The sequence below is a fragment of the Engraulis encrasicolus genome, chromosome 2, assembly GCF_034702125.1.
Source record: "Engraulis encrasicolus isolate BLACKSEA-1 chromosome 2, IST_EnEncr_1.0, whole genome shotgun sequence".
Lineage (NCBI taxonomy): Eukaryota > Metazoa > Chordata > Actinopteri > Clupeiformes > Engraulidae > Engraulis > Engraulis encrasicolus.
Window position 1 is genome coordinate 59,484,796 of NC_085858.1, and position 19,312 is coordinate 59,504,107.

General features: G+C 52.8%; 1 protein-coding gene across 1 annotated transcript in view; it reads left to right on the forward strand.

Moving 5' to 3' along the window:
- Positions 1-18,007, forward strand: part of LOC134465414 (serine/arginine repetitive matrix protein 2) — a 36,481-nt gene extending 18,474 nt beyond the window's left edge. Inside the window, exons 2-10 of the mRNA XM_063219060.1 lie at positions 1,643-1,870; positions 2,225-2,696; positions 4,509-5,569; positions 8,247-9,701; positions 10,933-12,975; positions 13,150-13,694; positions 13,830-14,386; positions 14,679-14,955; positions 14,997-18,007. Coding sequence (XP_063075130.1) covers positions 1,769-1,870; positions 2,225-2,696; positions 4,509-5,569; positions 8,247-9,701; positions 10,933-12,975; positions 13,150-13,694; positions 13,830-14,386; positions 14,679-14,955; positions 14,997-17,454 — 8,970 coding nt within the window. The 5' untranslated portion in view covers positions 1,643-1,768 and the 3' untranslated portion in view covers positions 17,455-18,007. The remainder of the gene's footprint in view (positions 1-1,642; positions 1,871-2,224; positions 2,697-4,508; positions 5,570-8,246; positions 9,702-10,932; positions 12,976-13,149; positions 13,695-13,829; positions 14,387-14,678; positions 14,956-14,996) is intronic.
- Positions 18,008-19,312: the final 1,305 nt, after the last annotated feature.

Here is a 19,312-nt window from a genome sequence, read left to right on the forward strand (position 1 = left end):
CGTCAGGGGCCCCCACAGGCTAGATATGGCTGCAGCCTAGGGCCCCCACAGGATAGATATGACTGCTGCCTAGGGCCCTTACTCGTCAGGGGCCCCACAGGCTAGATATGGTTGCAGCCTAGGGCCCCCACAGGCTAGATATGACTGCAGCCTACGGCCCCCTGAGGCTAGATATGACTGCAGCCTAGGGCCACCATCTGTCAGGTGCCCCACAGGCTAGATATGGCTGCAGCCTAGGGCCCACACAGGCTAGATATGGCTGCAGCCTAGGGCCCCCAGAGGCTTGATTTGACTGCACCCTAGGGCCCCCACAGGCTAGATATGGCTGCAGCCTAGGGGCCCCACAGGCTAGATATGGCTGCAGCCTAGGGCCCCTACATGTCAGGGCCCCCAGAGGCTAGATATGCCTGCAGCCTAGGGCCCCCACCTTTCAGGGCCCCCCTCAGGCTAGAATTGACTGCAGCCTAGGGCCCCCACAGGCTAGATATGACTGCAGCCTAGGGCCCCCACAGGCTAGAAATGGCTGCAGCCTAGGGCCCCCACAGGCTAGATATGGCTGCAGCCTAGGGCCCCCACAGGCTAGATATGGCTGCAGCCTAGGGCCCCCACTGACTAGATATAGCTGCAGCCTAGGGCCCCCACAGGATAGATATGACTGCAGCCTAGGGCCCCCACAGGATAGATATGACTGCAGCCTAGGGCCCCCACAGGATAGATATGACTGCAGCCTAGGGCCCTTACCTGCCAGGGGGCCCTCAACTGGACAGAGGAGGTATAAACTTTATAATTACTGAATGTGGTTTTGAAAAATCATCTGCTGTGTCAAATAAATCTTGTCCATACTCCACTCCAGAGTTGACAGACATGTTATCCTTTTTTTCCTTTCTTTTCATTTTCATGTCTTTTTTTTTTTTACGTATTTTTTGGTCTTTTAGTCTTTATAACTGACAGGACAGTTTGAGAGAAAGAATCAGGAAAGCTTTGGGACAGAGAGATAGACGGGGAAGGGTGGGCAAAGGAGCCAGACATGTTATCCTTAATTCCTACCTCAGAGTTAAGACGTGGTCTTTATAATTTTGTTGCAAAATTTCCCATCCATGGGGGCCCCTATAACCTGTCGCCCAGGGGCCCCGAGCCATGGGGCCCTCTATCAGCCTGTCGCCCAGGGGCCCCGAGCCATGTGGCCCTCTATCAACCTGTAGCCCAGGGGCCCCGAGCCGTCTGCCCGGCCCTGCGTAGGGCTGCATAATTACAGTATGTGTCTGACTATCTGATAGTCAAGGATTCGGTGTCTGTGTGTGTGTGTGTGTGTGTGTGTGTGTGTGTGTGTGTGTGTGTGTGTGTGTGTGTGTGTGTGTGTGTGTGTGTGTGTGTGTGTGTGTGTGTGTGTGTGTGTGTGTGTGTGTGTGTGGAGTCTAATGTGCTGTGCCCTTTATGCCACGGGGGCATAGTTGTTAAGGAAATGGCTTTAGATCAGAGGGTTGCAGGTTCAAATCCTACGCTTTCCCTCCCTACCACTTGAGCAAGGCACCTAACCCCACACTGCTCCAAGGACTGTAACCAATGCCCTGCACTTAAAATAACTGTAAATCGCTTTTAAGTGTAATGTAATGTTTTTCATTTCTGATTTCTTGTGTTTCAGGGTCCTGTCGGGATAGCAGCTCCCTGAGCTCCCCAGACACACAAACGCACACACACACACACTCGGCATCTGCCCCCCCAACCACCAGTGTGTGTGTGTGTGTGTGTGTGTCAGCCAACTGCAGCCATGAGTATGGTGGACAAGCGCAGCTTCTGTCTGCGCGTCACACACACCCACAAGCGTCTGACGGCGTCATGCGACAGCGTAATGGACGAGGCAGATCGGGAGGTCAGCGGCCTGATGAACAGACGCTATTATTATTATAATTATTATTATTATTATTGCTGCGTTGTTGTTGTTGTTGTTGTTGTTGTTGCTGTTGTTATTACTATTATTATTATAGTTGTTATTGTAATTATTGTTACGATTATTATTGGTGTTATTATTGTTATTATTATTATTATTATTATTATTATTATTATTATTATTATTATTATTATTAATATTATTATTATTATCTTTCTTATTTTCATGAAGAGGTGAGCAGCCAGACAGACTGGGCATTATCATTTTTTTTATTATTATTATTGTTGTTATTATTGATGTTATTATTATTATAACATTTCCTATTTTTATGATCAGGTGAGCAGCCTGACGGACCGTGCGTTCCGCTCGCTGTGCGTCGGCGACGAGGCGGTGTATAACGACGGGGAGCCGTCGCCGTGCCTCCTGAAGCCGCTCGCCGCCGACGATCACCACGGCAACAAGAAGAACGATCACCAGGGCAACAAGAAGAAGCAGCTTCCCGAAGTCCCGCCCAGGAGGAAGAATGGAGCCAACGGCATCACCACGTCGACATGGCGACAGCAGGACGTCACCTCCATCCTGTCCGCCTTCGCCACCGAGAAGAGCAGCGGGGAATCATGGGATACGTCGGCGCTGCGCAGCATCAGGAAGGAGTTAGCCGAGTTCAGCACGGACTTCCAGCAGGGCCTCGTGGACGACGGCGACGGCGGCTTCACACACGCCAAGAAGACCAGCAAGACGACCACGACCTCCCACGACAACAAGGCCTCCTCCTCCAAGCGGTCCGGAAAAGACGGCTCTTCCACAGGTTAGCGTTTTCACTTTGACATAGTTATAGCATTAGCATTTAGCATTAGCATTTGTAGTTTGATCTGGCAGTTTAGTTTTGTTTCTTTTTTTATCTAATAGTAATATTAGTATTAGAAACGTAATGCTCGTCTGTAAAGTAATTTGAGTGGTCTGTGTGGTGGTAAAGGCGCTACACAAACAATAGGTGCCCATTCCAGACTCCCTTCCATAGTTTCATGCCGATTCCAGACTCCTTGCCATAGTTTCATGCCCATTCCAGATTCCCTTCCATAGTTTCATGCCCATTCCAGACTCCCTTCCATAGTTTCATGCCGATTCCAGACTCCCTGCCAGAGTTTTGTGCCGATTCCAGATTCCCTGCCATGGGCTATGTCTCAAATGACGCACTTTTGTCAGTGCACTGACAGTCAGTGCATAGTGCACACAGTGCACTGAGGTCTTTAATGCATAATGTCGTGGAAAAATTTGAGCACTATGCACTGTGCCCTCGCTGGAAGTGACGGCTGAGCATGGCATTAGCTCACCAAAATATGAGTTGGCTACTGTTTACAATGCACAGCGTCTGGTGCTTGTATTTCCATGTCCTTCACCCCAAAGGACAACAATCACACATACAATACTTTGGTTTGCATGAAAAGGTTGGTGTCCCATCAACATTACTTACAGAATTAGGAGACTGTTGACCAAACTCTTCTACTGAACTGACTGCCACATTTCCTCCGTGTCATAGTCAACATGGCCGCCGTTTAGTGCGTGCAGTGTCCATCATTCAAGCACTGCATTTTTCCGCCATTGTTAGGGGATCATCCTGGCACTTTCAGTGCACTGGCTCAACTGAAATTTTCAGCGGGAGCGCCCTAGGCACTGAAAAACAGTGCCCGAAGTGCACAAGTGCAGCATTTGAGACACAGCCATGGTTTCATGCCGATTCCAGATTCCCTGCCATAGTTTCCTTCCAACACATTCAGTAGATTCCGGAATCCCTGCCATAATTTCATTCCAACAGGTGACTTTGGTGACTAGCTGCTCTTGAGGACTCATCATGTACCCAGGCTCCGCCCTCGCAGTGACGCAACACCTTCGGCTCTGCTGCACTAGCTCAGGAAAACTGCCAGGGGAACTCCACCCACTTTGTCAGGAACCAATCAATCGAGGCAGTGACATAGTTTAAGCAGAGACGTTCTATTGGGACTAAGAAAATGTTTGGTTTAAATAAGTTTGGTGGTTCTATTGAAAACAATAGGATCGAATTTTAGCGGAGCAGTGCTCAGCACTTTGTCGGAGCCGGTGTGCGGAAGCCCTTAGTTGTTATGGTCTTGGGCAGACTAAGTCTCGAAGATATTTGAAAGTCATGATAATCAGCTTATTCATTATGATCCTCTGAGCGCTACACCAAAGAGCCAGGCGCGTTGGCATGGCAGTCAGAAGACACCCACAACCCTCGTGATGGTCACTCCATCACATACGTACTGTATATATTCTGAACCCCGAATTGTAGTCTCTGGTGCTATCTACAGTATATACAGAGAGAGTAGAGAGAGAGAGGTTCCATTGGACCATTGTTTCCTGGTTCTATTATTGCAAGGGGGAGGGGGGGGGATCCCCCTTTAGGCAGACCTAGGCAGACCTAAGGACTGTTCTATTCAATGCTAGGAGCATTATGACACGCCCCTTTAGGCAGACCGGAACCTGGTCGTGTTAGGTGCCCATAGCAACCTATTACATTGGCATATCTCTATACTCTAAGAATCTCTGGTATATACGTTACAGTAATCTGATGTTGACATTTGATGTTTGTTGTTGTCCTCAGGGAAGTCCTCTGGGAGGTCGAAGCAGCACGGCAAGTCGAGCGGCAGCAGCAGCAGCAAGCTGCGGAAGCTGAACTCCCGAAACTTCTTCCTGCACAGCGAGTTCAGCCCGTTCCAGGCCTGGAAGGACCTGAGCCAGTTCCCCTTCGGGCAGCAGAACATCTCCGACCTGCTGCCTCCCGACACCTTCCCGCGCTGGTGCGATGCCTCGCTCTACCAACACCTCTCCCAAGCACACACACACTCGCACTCGCACAAGCACACGCACTCGCACACGCTCAGCCCGGACACACACACGGACACTCTGAGCCCTGACACCACCAGCGCACAGACACCTGCCCTCGCGGCCGAAACGGAACCGTCCCAGAGGTCAGCGAGGTCGCAGAGGAGCATCAAGGCGTCCTCCAAGACTGAGAAACCAGACAGCAAACATTCACTTGACAATGCCAATACTCTGGGAAGCAGAGACTTGGAGACTGCACAGAGGACAGACAGTCTGAAAGACAAAGCTACAGAGAGCTCAGGGGCGGAGCAGAGGAGGGGGAGTGGTCAGGCAGAGCAGAGGAGGGGGAGTGGTCAGGCAGAGCAGAGGAGGGGGAGTGGCCAGGCAACAGAGAGACTGCAGCCTGCACACACCATCTCCACCCCACCGCAGCCTGGACGCCCGTGCTCCTCGGACAACGCGGACTGTAACGCCCCCTGGAGGCGGAACCGCAGCAGGGCGACTAGCGCCGTCCCCGCCCCCACTCCTGTCGGCTCCGCCCCCGCTCCTGTAGGTCCCGCCCCCACTCCTGCCGGCCCCGCCCCCGCCCCCACTCCTGTCGGCTCCGCCCCCGCTCCTGTAGGTCCCGCCCCCACTCCTGCCGGCCCCGCCCCCACATCTGCCAGCGTCCTATTGGAGAAGGGCTCCCCGGCGGCGCCTGCAGCTGATAGGCTGCCAACCAGCACGGGTGTTCCGGCACCGCCGCGCAGACAGGAAGTGAGGCGTATGGAAGGCCAGAGCTCCACCCACTCCACGCCATTCAACATCACGCAGCTGCTGACGCCCGTCATCTCACGACAGGTGAAGTCTGAGGCATACGCATATATCATACATATCATACATATCTGAGGCATACGCATATATCATATATATCATACATATCTGAGGCATACATATATATCATACATATCATACATATCTGAGGCATACGTATATATCATACATATCATACATATCTGAGGCATACGTATATATCATACATATCATACATATCTGAGGCATACGCATATATCATATATATCATACATATCTGAGGCATACGTATATATCATACATATCATACATATCTGAGGCATACGTATATATCATACATATCATACATATCTGAGGCATACATACTGTATATATCATACATATCATACATATCTGAGGCATACGTATATATCATACATATCATACATATCTGAGGCATACGTATATATCATACATATCATACATATCTGAGGCATACATTACATTACATTACATTGCATTTGGCAGACGCTTTATAACCAAAGCGACTTTCAAAAGAGGACATAATCAAGCCAACATCACAAGCAAATACAAAGTGCACAGGAGATATACAGAACAACAAGTGCAGTTGCAAAGTTTTTTTTTTTTTAAGAGTAAATAACGAGTACACACACACACACACAAACTAAACTAAACTAAACTAAACATCATGTCAGGAGTCTGCCCTGGGGCAAGGCCAGTTCAAGCATTAGTCTAGTAGATTCTCTCGAAAGAGGAATGTCTTTAGTTGTTTCTTGAAGGCTGCAAGAGATGTGCTTAGTCTTGCTGCCTCTGGGAGACTGTTCCACCACTTGGGTACCACAACGGAGAACAATCTTGACTGGGAGTACCTAGAGCGACTGGATGGCAGAGCCAGGCGGCTTGTGCTGGATGAGCGCAGTTCTCTTCCAGTAACATAAGGCGTTAGTAGGTCCGTCAGATAAGCTGGGGCCGTGATGGTTTTGTAGGTAAGGGTCAATGCCTTGTGCTTGATCCGGGCGGCGATCGGTAACCAGTGCAACTCAATAAATAGAGGAGTAACATGGGTCCTTTTGGGTTGATTGAATATCAACCGTGCCGCCGCATTCTGGATCATCTGCAGAGGCTTTAGCGCACAAGCAGGTAGACCTGTCATGAGTGAGTTGCAGTAGTCAACGCGGGACAGGACCGTGGCCTGGACCAGTCGTTGTGTAGAATATTGTGTCAGCACAGGTCTGATATTCCGTACGTTGGACATCTGGAGTCGACAGGTCCGGGTGACCGAGTTGATGTAGTTGGAGCATGACAGCTCATCATTAATCATGACGCCAAGGTTTTTGGCGACTTTGTTTGGGGTCACGATGGTGGAGCCTATCTTGAGGTTGATGTTGTGACTGAGCGACTCTTTAGCTGGGATCACCAGGAGCTCTGTCTTGGCCAGGTATAATGTATAACGTGTATTTCTGCCAGAAGCATTTCAGTCAAGAAACACAAGTGAAGATTCTGAATGAAATGTCTTTACAGTAACTGATGAGTAATTTTTGGAGGCTCCATACCAAGGAGCTCCCTATTTCCATGAGCACCATGAAAAAGCCAAACAGGGAGAAATAAATAGTCCCCCATGAACAGAAGCCAAACAGGGAGAAATAAATAGTCCCCCATGAACAGAACCAGGCACGACAAGAGAACATACTATGTCATACACGATGACACGTAGTAAATGGAATTTGAGAGGTGAGAGGAAAGTGGCAAGTTTTTTGACTACAAGGCCTGGCCTGGCCAGAACTAATGTCAACACTTTATTACCTGTCGAAGGGTTTGGCTTGCTTTTTACATGTACCATGTATTACCTGTTGCAGGTCAAGGCACTCTGTGCCCTTTTATCCTTCAAATGTGTTTATTTCATTCAGCACAAACCAGGTTATAGGTGACGCCCACTGTAGGCCAAACCAGGTCATAGAGGTGACGTAGCTCACTGTAGGCTTATGCCATGGACATTTGTATTTTGTTGAAACTTGTGTTGGCATATATACAAGGAGGTAATGTTTTCGGTCACGTTTGTTTGTCTGTCTGTCTCTCTGTCTGTCTGTCTGTGAGCAGGATAACTCAAAAACTTGTGAACAGATTTTGTGGGGTTGTTGGCAATGACCCAAGGAACAAGTGATTAAATTCTGGTGGTGATCCAGATCACGAACAGGAACCAGGACCTTTTTTGAAGATTCTTCACCATTGCTAGCCTATAAATCTAGACGCCCCTAATGCCTGTCAATTGAATTGTGGTACAGGGCAAAACATTCCAGTTTCTAACTCCAAAAAGGAGGCAGAAAGACTTAAAATGAAAATAGGGCTTTAATCATGCAGCTCCCTTGGCGTAGGGCTGCACTTTCTGAGTGCTTCTAGTTATGAGTAGTTTTTTGTTTTTTCTATTAGTAATGTATGTGTGTGTGTGTCCACATGAACCCCAGACAATTGGCACCGTACGGCAGCCGGCAGAGCTGGTGTGTGAATGTGGAAATGTGTGTGTGTGTGTATATGTGTACTTTGAAAGTGCTGAGTCAACTTTATAGTTGTGATACTGCGCAATATAAATACATGTTGTATTGTATTGTATTGTATTGTATTGTACTGTTTTGTATTGTATTGTACTGTTTTGTATTGTATTGTACTGTTTTGTATTGTATTGGACTGTTTTGTAAACCCCTCCCTTCTCCTCCTCCTGTGTTGCTAGGAGACGGACAGTCTGGACCCGGTCATACTGCCGTCCCTCTTCTCCCCCTCGACCCTTGACCTCTCCGTTACCCCGGCGACCCCTGGCGCGACCCCTGGCATGGCCCTGGAGCCCAAGGCGTCCCCGGAGAGCAAGGCGCGCGAGAGCTACCGCTCCATCGCCACCAGCCTGCTGTTCAACCTCAAGGACAACAGGAAGAGGGTGAAGGTCATGTACAGCCCGCCACGCTTCCGGCCCGGCGCCGGCACGGCGTCCACACTGGCGTCGGCATCGGGGATGGGCACTCCAGTCGTCATGCCACCGTCAGGGGCTGGCACGCCAGCGATGGGCACGCCGGTTCTCTTCCCAGACGGAAGCCCACTCGTCGACGCCACAAGTGCTCTGCTGTTGCCAGGAAACAGCCCAGCAGACGCCCGTGGTTTACTGTTGTTGCCGGGTAACCAGATGCATGGTACCAGCCCTGCAGGAGCCAGTGGTCTGTTGTTGCCGGGTAACCAGTCGCATGGTACCAGTCCAGCAGGAGCCAGCGCCGGCAGCAGCCCCTATGCTCGAGGTGCCATGTCGGGTGTCAGTGCCGGTGTGGAAGCTGGTCCTGGTGCTTCAGTGCATCAGCTGCTGGTGCCAGAAGGGCTGCATGCGGGCACCTCACCCCACAACAGGAGCCCTTTGGCGGGCAAGTCACCGGGCTACACTGGGCCCAACGCTCCTCTGGAGGGCAGGTCACCTGCGCACGCTGCCCTCAAAAAGAGGACCAGTGAAGGGCCAAGCGACGACCACCGCTCGCCCCGACTGCCAACCACCGCGGAGAACACCTTGGACACCCAGGATAACAGGGTCATCATGGAGACACAGGACAACAGGGTCGTCGTCAAGGAGACCCAGCAGCCTGACAGGACGGCGACGAAGGAGGAAAAACAAAAGAAAGAACCGAAGAAGTCTGTGAGGGACAGGGTGAAGGAGCTGCAGGGACACTCAGAGCCACAAGGTGGCGCCAACAACAAGAACGCAGCCAAGAGGAACACAGACAAAGACAAAGACAAAGACACCACAGAAGCTGCATGCACTACTGACCTCCCAACAGCAGAGGGCACTGTGGATAATAAAGAGGCAGCCAAAGAGGAAGGAGGTAAAGGGAAGGGGAAAGCTCCTCCTGAAGTGCCACCAAAACTGCTCACCGTCCAGAAACCTGACAAGCCCAAACCAGACAAGCAGCAGCCACCGCCTCCCCCCGTCCCTAAGAGGACCAGATATCCCCCCAAACCCCAAGAGGCGGCGTCTACGGCTCCCTCACAGGCCGCAGCCAGGGAGTCGGACCCCTGTGAAGACCCGCTGCTGTCCCCCCAGGACCCTCTGCTGTCCTCCAAGGACCCCCTGCTCTCCTACGAAGACCCGCTGCTGTCCTTCTCCGCGCGTCAGAACAGCTTCATCAAGAGCCAGCGCGGCCTACAGGCCGAGGTACACGCACACTGCCCCTTTTGCACTCGTTGGGTATCAGTTGGAGGGATATTATGGCCCCTGCGGCTCTATTCTATAGTTAGGAGGTGTTGTGATATTATGGCCCCTGCGGCTCTATTCTAGAATTAGGAGATGCTGTTTGCTCTTGTATTGTGCTCTTATTTACAGCATGAGTCCTCTCCATGTCACATTTTGAGGGTTATGGCCCTTCCATTGTATTCTATTTTGGAAATATGCGTGTGTGTGTGTGTGTGTGTGTGGGGGGGGGGGGGTTGGTTGGTCCTATACCACTGTATTCCAGTACTAAGGGGTGTGTGTGTGTTCTACATTCTAGTGCTGTGTGTGTTCTACATTCTAATGGTTTGGTCTTCAACATGCTAATGGTGTGCCTGTTCTACATTCTAATGGTATGTGTTTTACATTCTAATGGTGTGGATTACATTCTAATCGTGTGGATTATATTCTAATGGTGTGTGTTTTACATTCTAATGGTGTGGTCTTCTACATTCTAATGGTGTGGATTACATTCTAATGGTGTGGTCTTCCACATTCTAAAGGTGTGGATTACATTCTAATGGTATGTGTTCTACATTGTAATGTGTGTGTCTTACATTCTAATGGTGTGCAAATGATCTTCTAATGATGTGTGTTCTTCAACATTCTAATGGTGAGTTCTTCATTCTAATGGTGTTTGAACTACAGTCTGATGCGGTGTGGATTTTATTCTAATGGCGTGTGGATTATATTCTAATGGTTTGTTCTACATTCTAATGGTGTGTGGATTACATTCTAATGGTGTGTGGATTACCTAATGGTGTGTTCTACATTCTAATGGTGTGAGGACTTGGTATTGTTGATGTGTGTGAGGTGTGGTGTGTGGATTACATTCTAATGGTGATGTGTGATTTGTGTATGACCTTTTAAAATCTTATTATCCTGGAGATTATTCCTCATACATTCTCGTCTGTCTACATGGGAATTACTTGGAATACGTAACTAACATGATCATTTCGATGGAATTACCTCAGCAATACGAGCTAATTAGTGATCCATAATGATGAGTATTCCTTATTCTCTATCTGTCTATCTATCTATCTATCTATCTATCTATCTATCTATCTATCTATCTATCTATCTATCTATCTATCTATCTATCTATCTATCTATCTATCTATCTATCTATCTATCTATCTATCTATCTATCTATCTATCTATCTATCTATCTGTACAGGATGAGGAGGAGTGGGATGAGCAGCGTGAGGTGGCGTTGCTACGGGAGATGAGGGCGGAGCTAGAGGCACGGCAGAGTCGGCAGCAGCAGCAGCAGGGCACCGGCGACACGGCAACGCACCATGACGACCTCAGCGGAGCCACAGGCACCACGGCAAAGCTTCGTGACGACCGGACTGAGGATGAGCACAGGAGGGGCAAGGCTGGAGTGCAGCAGCAGCAGCAGCAGCAGCAGCAGCAGCAACTTGTGGGAACTTCCCCTCCCCCTCCCCCTCCCCCACCCCCAACCCAGCAGGACACGGCAGCCGAGGCCGTCGAGAGCTCGGGGTCTAAAAATAGCGCGGCTGTATCCAGCCAGGAGCCGCAGGGGCAGCAGGAGCAGCAGGCGCAGCAGGGTGGTGATTTAGTGCCGTCCCGAAAGGCCGGCTCGTCTCTCCGGGGCAACACGCTGGCCAAGAGGGACATGTTTGCCACCATGGAGCAGCCACGTCCAGCAGCCAGCACTCCCACACACTCTCACACACACGCTCACACACACGCTCACGCACACTCTCACACACACGCGGCCGGTGCACGGGGCGGCAGGCGGGGCCACACCGGGTTCACCAGGTACGACTTGGCCACCGCCGCGCTGGAGGAGGTGATCGCGGAGCGGGAGGAGAGGAAGAGGAGGGGGACCCTGGCAGAGGAGGTGCAGGGAGGCCCGCCGGACACCAGAGGGAGCTCTCAGCAGCAGCAGCAGCAGCAGCAGGATGACACCTCCTCCTCACAGGGGAGACGCGATCCTCAGGGGAGACGCGACCTGCCACAGCCACCCACCTCACCTCTCAAACAGAGTGAGGAGACCAGTAGAGGGCGGAGGGGCAGCACTGATAACAACACACGCTCTGACAGCACTGGACAGACTAAAGCACTCACTGACAAGAGGCAGCCAGAACAGCAGGGGGAGCCAGAGAGGGTGAAGGTGAAGAGGCAGGACAACGCAGAGCAGCAGAAGGACACAGGAGGTGAGAGGAAGGAGCAGAAGGAGAGGAGAGGAGGTGAGAGGAAGGAGCAGGGTGGAAAAGGGAACGCTCCACGAACCCCCCCTCCGGTGCCAACCAGGAAAAGCAAGCCAGCAGGGAGAGGGGAGGAGTTAGTTGAGAGAGGGGAGGGGTTCGTGGGGAGAGGGGAGGAGTTAGTTGAGAGAGGGGAGGGGTTCGTGGGGAGAGGGGAGGAGAGACCAGGAGGAGAGGGACTTGGGGCAGAGACTGAGAGGGAGGAGGAGGTGCAAGTAGACAGAAAGAGGGAGGAGGGAGGAGATGCGACCAATAAGAAGGAGGTGCAGAGAGGAGTTGAGGCCCTGAAGGAGGTGCAGAGAGGAGCTAGCCGGAGCCAGCAGCAGAAAGCAGCGCTCTCAGGAGGAGGTGAAGGCAGGAGGCAGGTCAGCAGGGAGGATGAACTGGTGGCACTTAGGAAAGAGGACAAACACAGGAAGCGAGCTGAGGACACCGTGCAGGTGCGCCAGGACGAGGGTGCGTCCAATCAGGTCACCCAAGATGTAAACACAAATACAAACACTATATTAGACTCTAATCAGGTCACCCAAGATGTAAACACAAACACACGCACCACCACCAAGACAGAGGCACAGAAAACTGACAAACAGCAGACGATAAATCCAGGCACTGACGTTCAAGCAGAATCAACCGCAAAGCAGCCTAACCAAACAGAAGAAAGCTCTAAGCATCCTGCCAAATCAGAATCAAGCTCAAAGCAGTCTCTCCAACCAGAGTCAAGCTCAAAGCAGTTTGTACAACCAAAGTCAAGCTCAAAGCGGTCTGTCCAATCAGAGTCAAGCTCAACACAGTCAGACGCAACACACAAGCCCAAACCCAATGCTGAAGCGTCTCCAAAGCAGCCAGAAAGTGATAAGAGACCACAGGGTCAACTGGCAGGAGTGAGGCCAAGGAGCGAGGAGGAGGAGAAGAGGAGAAGGGAGGAGGAGAAGAGGAGAGGGCAGGAGGAGAAGAGGAGAGGGGAGGAGGAGAAGAGGAGAGGGGAGGAGGAGAAGACGAGAGTGGAGGAGGAGAAGGGGAGAGGGGAGGAGGAGAAGGGGAGTGAAGTCAAGTCGTCAAATGACCAACAAGAGCGGGGTGAGGGAGGTGGGGTGCTGGAGGAGAAGAGAAGAGGGGAGGAGGAGAAGGGGAGTGAGGTCAAGTCTTCAAATGTCCAACAGGAGCTGGGAGAGGGAGGTGAGGGTGAGGAGGTGAAGCTGTGGAGAGAAGTTGAGTCCTCGCGCCCCAAGAGTCCCCCAGTAAAGCCCAGTAAAGGCTACATGAGGGACTTCCTCAGCATACTGAGGCTGGCCACCGAGGACACTGATGACCACACTGATGACCACGACACCACCAGCACACAATCCCCACAGTCCCCGGAGAGGGACACCAGAGGACTACCTTTCCCACAATCCCTAGACCTCCCCAGTAGCCAGGCGGTGGACATCCCAGCTGTTCAGAGCATCCTGAACTCTCCAGCCTACACAGGAAGTCCTCAGCAGCTGCCGGTGTACAGCATACATTACCCACAATCCACTGGCATACAGTTCCCACAGTCCCCTCAGCAGTCCCCTGCCTACAGCCCACTCCAGTCTCCCGTCTACAGCCCTCTAAACTCCCCAGTGTACAGCCCTCTCCAGTCTCCCGTCTACAGCCCTCTGCAGTCCCCCATCAGATCGCCATCCTCTCACAGCGAAGACTCTCAGCAGCAGCGAAGGAGGAGGAGGTGGGGAGGAGGAGGAGGAGGAGGAGGGGGAGGGGGAGGTGCTGATGCGGAGGAGAAAGAGAAAGAGAAAGAGAGAGAGGAGGACAGGAAGGAGGCAGTCCAGTCTCCAGGGAGTGGCCTCACGTCTCCTCTCAGCGACAGCGTAGACGACGGCAACTGGGTACGGAGCCTGAGAGAACACGCCAAGGCGCTCAGCCCCATCACCATGACGACCAGACACCTCAGCCCCGTCAGCCTGACCCCCAGCCAATCACACAAAGAGTTGAGCCCCATCAGCCTGAACCGTAGCCAATCACACAAAGAGCTGAGTCCCATCAGCCTGACCAGTCCCATCAGCCAATCACACAAAGAGTTGAGTCCCATCAGCCTGAACCGTAGCCAATCACACAAAGAGTTGAGCCCTCTCAGCCTGAACCGTAGCCAATCACACAAAGAGTTGAGCCCTGTCAGCCTGACCAGTCCCATCAGCCAATCACATAATGAGTTCATGACGAGTCCCGTCAGCCTGACCCCTAGCCAATCAAATGCCTCCTCCCCCATCCCTGGCTCTGGCTCCGCCTCCGCCGGCCGGCCGGTCCTCTTCAAGGTGAAGGACAACACGTTTGGCTCCTCCCCCGTCACCAAGACCGTGCGACCCGCGCTGCATCGCTCCGTCCAGGACCTGGCGGCCAAGCCATGGTCACCCAACGAGGGCCAGGGGGCCTCCGACAGACTGGAAAGGGGAGCAGAGAGGGGAGCAGAGAGGGGAGTAGAGAGGGGAGCAGAGAAGGCGGACGAGGCATCTGGAACACCCAAAGAGGAGGCTGAACTCCCAAGGAAGACAGTTGAACTCCACAGAGAGGCACCTGAAGCCACCAGGAAGGAGGCTGCACACATTAGGGGCTCCAAGAGGGAGGAGGACACAGCTGAACCCCCAAGGCAGCAGGAGAAACCAGCCAGAGAGGTGCAGGCTAAACTCCCCAGAGAGGCACCTGAACCACCCAGAGAGGCACCTGAACCACCCAGACAGGCACCTGAACCCCCCAGACAGGCACCTGAACCACCCAGACAGGCACCTGAACCCCCCAGACAGGCACCTGAACCACCCAGACAGGCGCCTGAACCCCCCAGACAGGCACCTGAACCCCCCAGACAGGCACCTGAATCTCCCAGACAGGCACCTGAACCCCCCAGAGAGGCACCTGAACCACCCAGAGAGGCACCTGAACCACCCAGACAGGCACCTGAACCCCCCAGACAGGCACCTGAACCACCCAGACAGGCGCAGGCTAAACTCCCCAGAGACGCACCTGAACCCTCCAGATTGGGCCATGAACCCTCGAGAGAGGCGCAGTCTAAACTCCCCAGAGAGGCGCAGGCCAAGGGGGCCATTCCCGTGGTGGTGGAGACCGCCAGCTCTCCTGTGCTGGAAAGATCCCCCCCCACTACTCTAAAGGGCTCTGTTGCCCCTGCACTGCCATCCCCACGGCAACTGCCCCCATCACCCCACCAAATTCCCCCATCACCCAAACAACTGCCCCTATCCCCCCAACAACTGCCTCAGCTGCTAGAGGTGCCAGTGGTGGAGCGGCGAGGATCCGTCTCCAGCAGCCTATCGGAGGGCCCGGTGTCCAGTGCTGGCCTATCGGAAGGCCCGGTGTCCAGTGCTGGCCAATCGGCAGGCGGGGATGAAAGGGAGGGTCTTAACGAGGAGTCCAGGGCACCCAGCGAACACTCGGGGTCCGTCTGCAGCGGCGTGGGAGCAGGAGGGGCAGGGGGCGGAGCCGGGGACTCGAGCAGGAAGCCGCCACCCGCCGTGATGCCAAAGACGGAGAAGGGGATGAAGAGAGCGATGAAGCTCACCACACGCAGGATACAGAAGGAGGAGAAGAAGAGCAGGGGGGAGCACAAACAGAGGAGCAAGGAGGAGGAGAAGGAGAAGAGCAGAGAGCGGCACAAGAGCAAAGAGGAGGAGGGGAAGAGCAGAGAGGGGGAGGTGAAGAGCAGAGAGGGCGAGGAGAGGCGGCGTCATCGAACGCCAGACGACAAGCAAGAGCGACGCCGTCATCGCACCCTGGAGGAAGAGACGAGCAAGGTTGACCGCCACCACCACCACCAGCACTCAGATGACAAATCAGGGGAATCACAGAGGAAACACAGGGGAGACACCGGAGAGAGGAGCCGCAGCAGAGAACAGGAGCAGCCAGGCAAGAGCAGCCACAGCAGCAGCAGCAGTAGCAGACCTTCAGCAGAGTCCGACAGGAAGCACCACAGCAGCACAAATGAACATAAATCACAACACACAAGAGAGAGGAAGGAAGAACAGGCACGAGAAAGACCTGAACAAACGCAAGATAAATCAGAACGCAGTGGTAACCAGAGCAACAGCCACAGTGGTAACCATGGAGACAGGCCGGGGAGGGGCGGGGAGAAACACACTCGCCCCAAACACGAGATGAAGAGCCTGAGCAGCGACCGTCACGCCGGCGGCCATCTTAGAGACCATCGCTACCATGGCAACCAGGCCCTCGAGCATCAACATCAACAGCAGGGAGATGGTGGCTCTAGCAACGGTAACCGCGGTGACCGCAGGAGTAAGAGTCTGGAGCGCGACCTGCTGCTGCCACACGATCGCTATGACGAAAAGACGCAAGCAGGAAGTGATGTCACTGCTGCGGAATCCGCCAGGGGCTCTTCATCACGACACGCTGTTTTCAACGGTCGCGTGGGGAGACAAAACAGCTCGGAGCGTACGAACCCCAACGCAGACCGCATGAGCCGCCAGAACAGCATGGAACAAGTGTACCCCAACAATGACCGCTTGAGGAGACAGAGTAGTTCAGAGCGTGTGTACCCCAACACAGAGCGCATGAGAAGACAGGACAGTTTAGAGCGTGTGTACCCCAACGCAGACCGCTTGAGGCGACAGGACAGTTTAGAGCGTGTGTACCCCAACGCAGACCGCTTGAGGCGACAGGACAGTTCAGAACGTGTCTACCCCAACACAGACCGCTTGAGGCGACAAGACAGTTCAGAACGTGTCTACCCCAACACAGACCGCTTGAGGCGACAGGACAGTTCAGAACGTGTCTACCCCAACTCAGAGCGTCTCGGGCGTCAGAACAGTACTGACCGCTTTGCCTTCACCTCCTCCTCGTCCTCCTCCACACTGCTCGGCCGCCAGAACAGCTCTGAGCTTGTCTACCCCAACGCTGCGGAGCACGTGTACCCCAACCCCGACCCCTCCGCCTTCGCCCCCTCCACCTCCTCCCTGCTGTCCCCCCAGTCCTTCCCCCTGACCCAGCGGAAGCTCCTGCAGGACCCGGACTCGGGTCAGTACTTTGTGGTGGACATGCCCGTGCAGGTCACCACCAGAACCTTCTACGACCCGGAGACGGGCAGCTACGTGCAGCTCCCGGTGCAGTCAGGAGAGGGCGCCAGCGGACCCCCCGTGGAGGCGGCTCCACCACAGGCCGCCATGTTGAACCCCTCCCTGGTGGTGTACCAGAGCTTCGTGCCCATGCCTCTGTCCTCGCTGCCCCAGCATAAGGCCTCCCACGCGGGGACACGTCACCCCCACGCCCAGGCCCAGGGAGGAGCCCTGGAGCACATGGAGGACCTGGAAGACAACACTGCCCCCCAGTGGCAGGAGCGTGGTAGGGGCGATCACAGGGGCTACATGGAGAGCAGCAGCAGCAGCAGGAGCGACCGCGGCTACTTGGAGCCCGTTTACGCGCCCAAAGACCACACCCCTGAGGAGGAGCTAGACAGCGTGCGGTGAAGGAGTTCAGCAACGAGACTAGACCAGAGAGAGTAGAGAGAGAGAGGTTCCATTGGCCCATTGTTTCCTGGTTCTATTATGGCCCCCCTTAGGCAGACCTAGGCAGACCTAAAGACTGTTCTATTCATTGTAGGAGCATTATGACATGCCCCTTTAGGCAGACCGGAACCTGGTCGCGTTAGGTGCCCATAGAAACCTATTATGTTGGCATATCTCTATATACTTAAAGAATCTCTGGTTTGGTTGTTATGAACTAACTAGCGCCTACAACTTTTGAGAGCTTGACTGTGTTCCATCGCCTCAGCTGAGAGACTGCTTCAGTTTAAGTCTGATGAGAAAACTGAAGAAGTATTCCATCTTCACGCTCACGAAGAAGTCCAGTTGCCAACAACTAAACTCCTTAGACGTCTTCAGTTCCATCATCAGAACTTAACTGGAGAATTCTAAAACGTAGTCCAGTTGCACACAACACACTTGACTCTGAGGACGAGATGAGATGATGAGAATCTGCAGAGATGAAATACAGAGAGGGGACGGGATGGGACAGGCCAAGAGTGGGATATGGGAGGTCAAGATGGGGCGGGGGGGGGGGGGGGGGGGAGGGGGGGGGGGGCTTGCATTCAGGGATTGCTATTGTCAGGTTGGGGGGGGGCATCGTGCAATGATGAAGGGAGGAGGGGGGGGTGCACTGTTTAAAGATTGTGGACATTATATCTGTAATGAAGGCGAGGGGGGATTATCATTTTGAGAATTTGGGAATTTATGGAAATATTATGAAGGTGGGGGATGTATAAAGGTTATGCGCAATATTAATATTTGTACCTTGAGCATTTGAAATCAGGGAATGGCATTGTCTTTTGCTTTGAAATGCACTGTGGTGTTTGTAATGGCAATGGCATTTTTACTGTGCTGTTAGTAATGTAATGTTTGTAATGGTTGTACTGTACTGGTTGTGCTGTGGTGCTTGGTACGCTGCAGAGGTTGTATGAAGCAACACTGTAATGTAATGAGAATGGGAATGTATGATGCAATGGCTGTACTCAGTATGACTGTAATGCGCACTGTATGTATGTTGTAAGATGCAATGTAGTAGGTCTATACTAGAGATGCACCGGATCCTGATTTTTAGGATCCTGCCGGATACCGGATCCACTGCTTAAGATCCTGCCGGATCCGGAACCGGATACCGGATCCTACGAAAGGGTTGAAACACATGGCATACTCACACACGTGGGCCCTTTTTATCATGTTGGCTCAAACTATTTTGACTTAAAAGCCTCGGCTACCGGATCCTGGATCCTGGAACCGGATCCGGATAGTCTGAAAAACCCCTATTATCCTGCCGGATCTGGAACCGGATCTTGGATCCTGTACATCTCTACTCTATACTGTATGTATGTAGTGAGAAAGGATGGTCAGTACTGTTGTGTGTCTGTAGTACGTAAAAGTGTGTGTGTCTGAGGACAGAGATGTAAATTTACTGGAAGACGGGCAGACACATGACAGCATATATATGAATGTAAATGTGTGTGCGTGTGTGTGTGTGTGTGTGTGTGTGTGTGCGTGTGCGTGTGCGTGTGCGTGTGCGTGCACGTGTGTGTGCGTGTGCGTGTGCGTGTGCGTGTGCGTGTGTGTGCGTGCACGTGTGTGTGTGTGTGCGTGTGTGTGTGTGTGTGTGTGTGTGTGTGTTTATGCACATATTTTCTCCATGAGCGAAGGGCCGTATCGCTGCTTTTCTAAAGAATGAGGAATGTGTCAAATTCTGCTTCTGCATATTTTTGTACTCTTGCCTTAAATGCCACGCACACTGATTGGTCTGAAGTACTGAACACCTGTGTGTGAGTATGACTGTAATGCG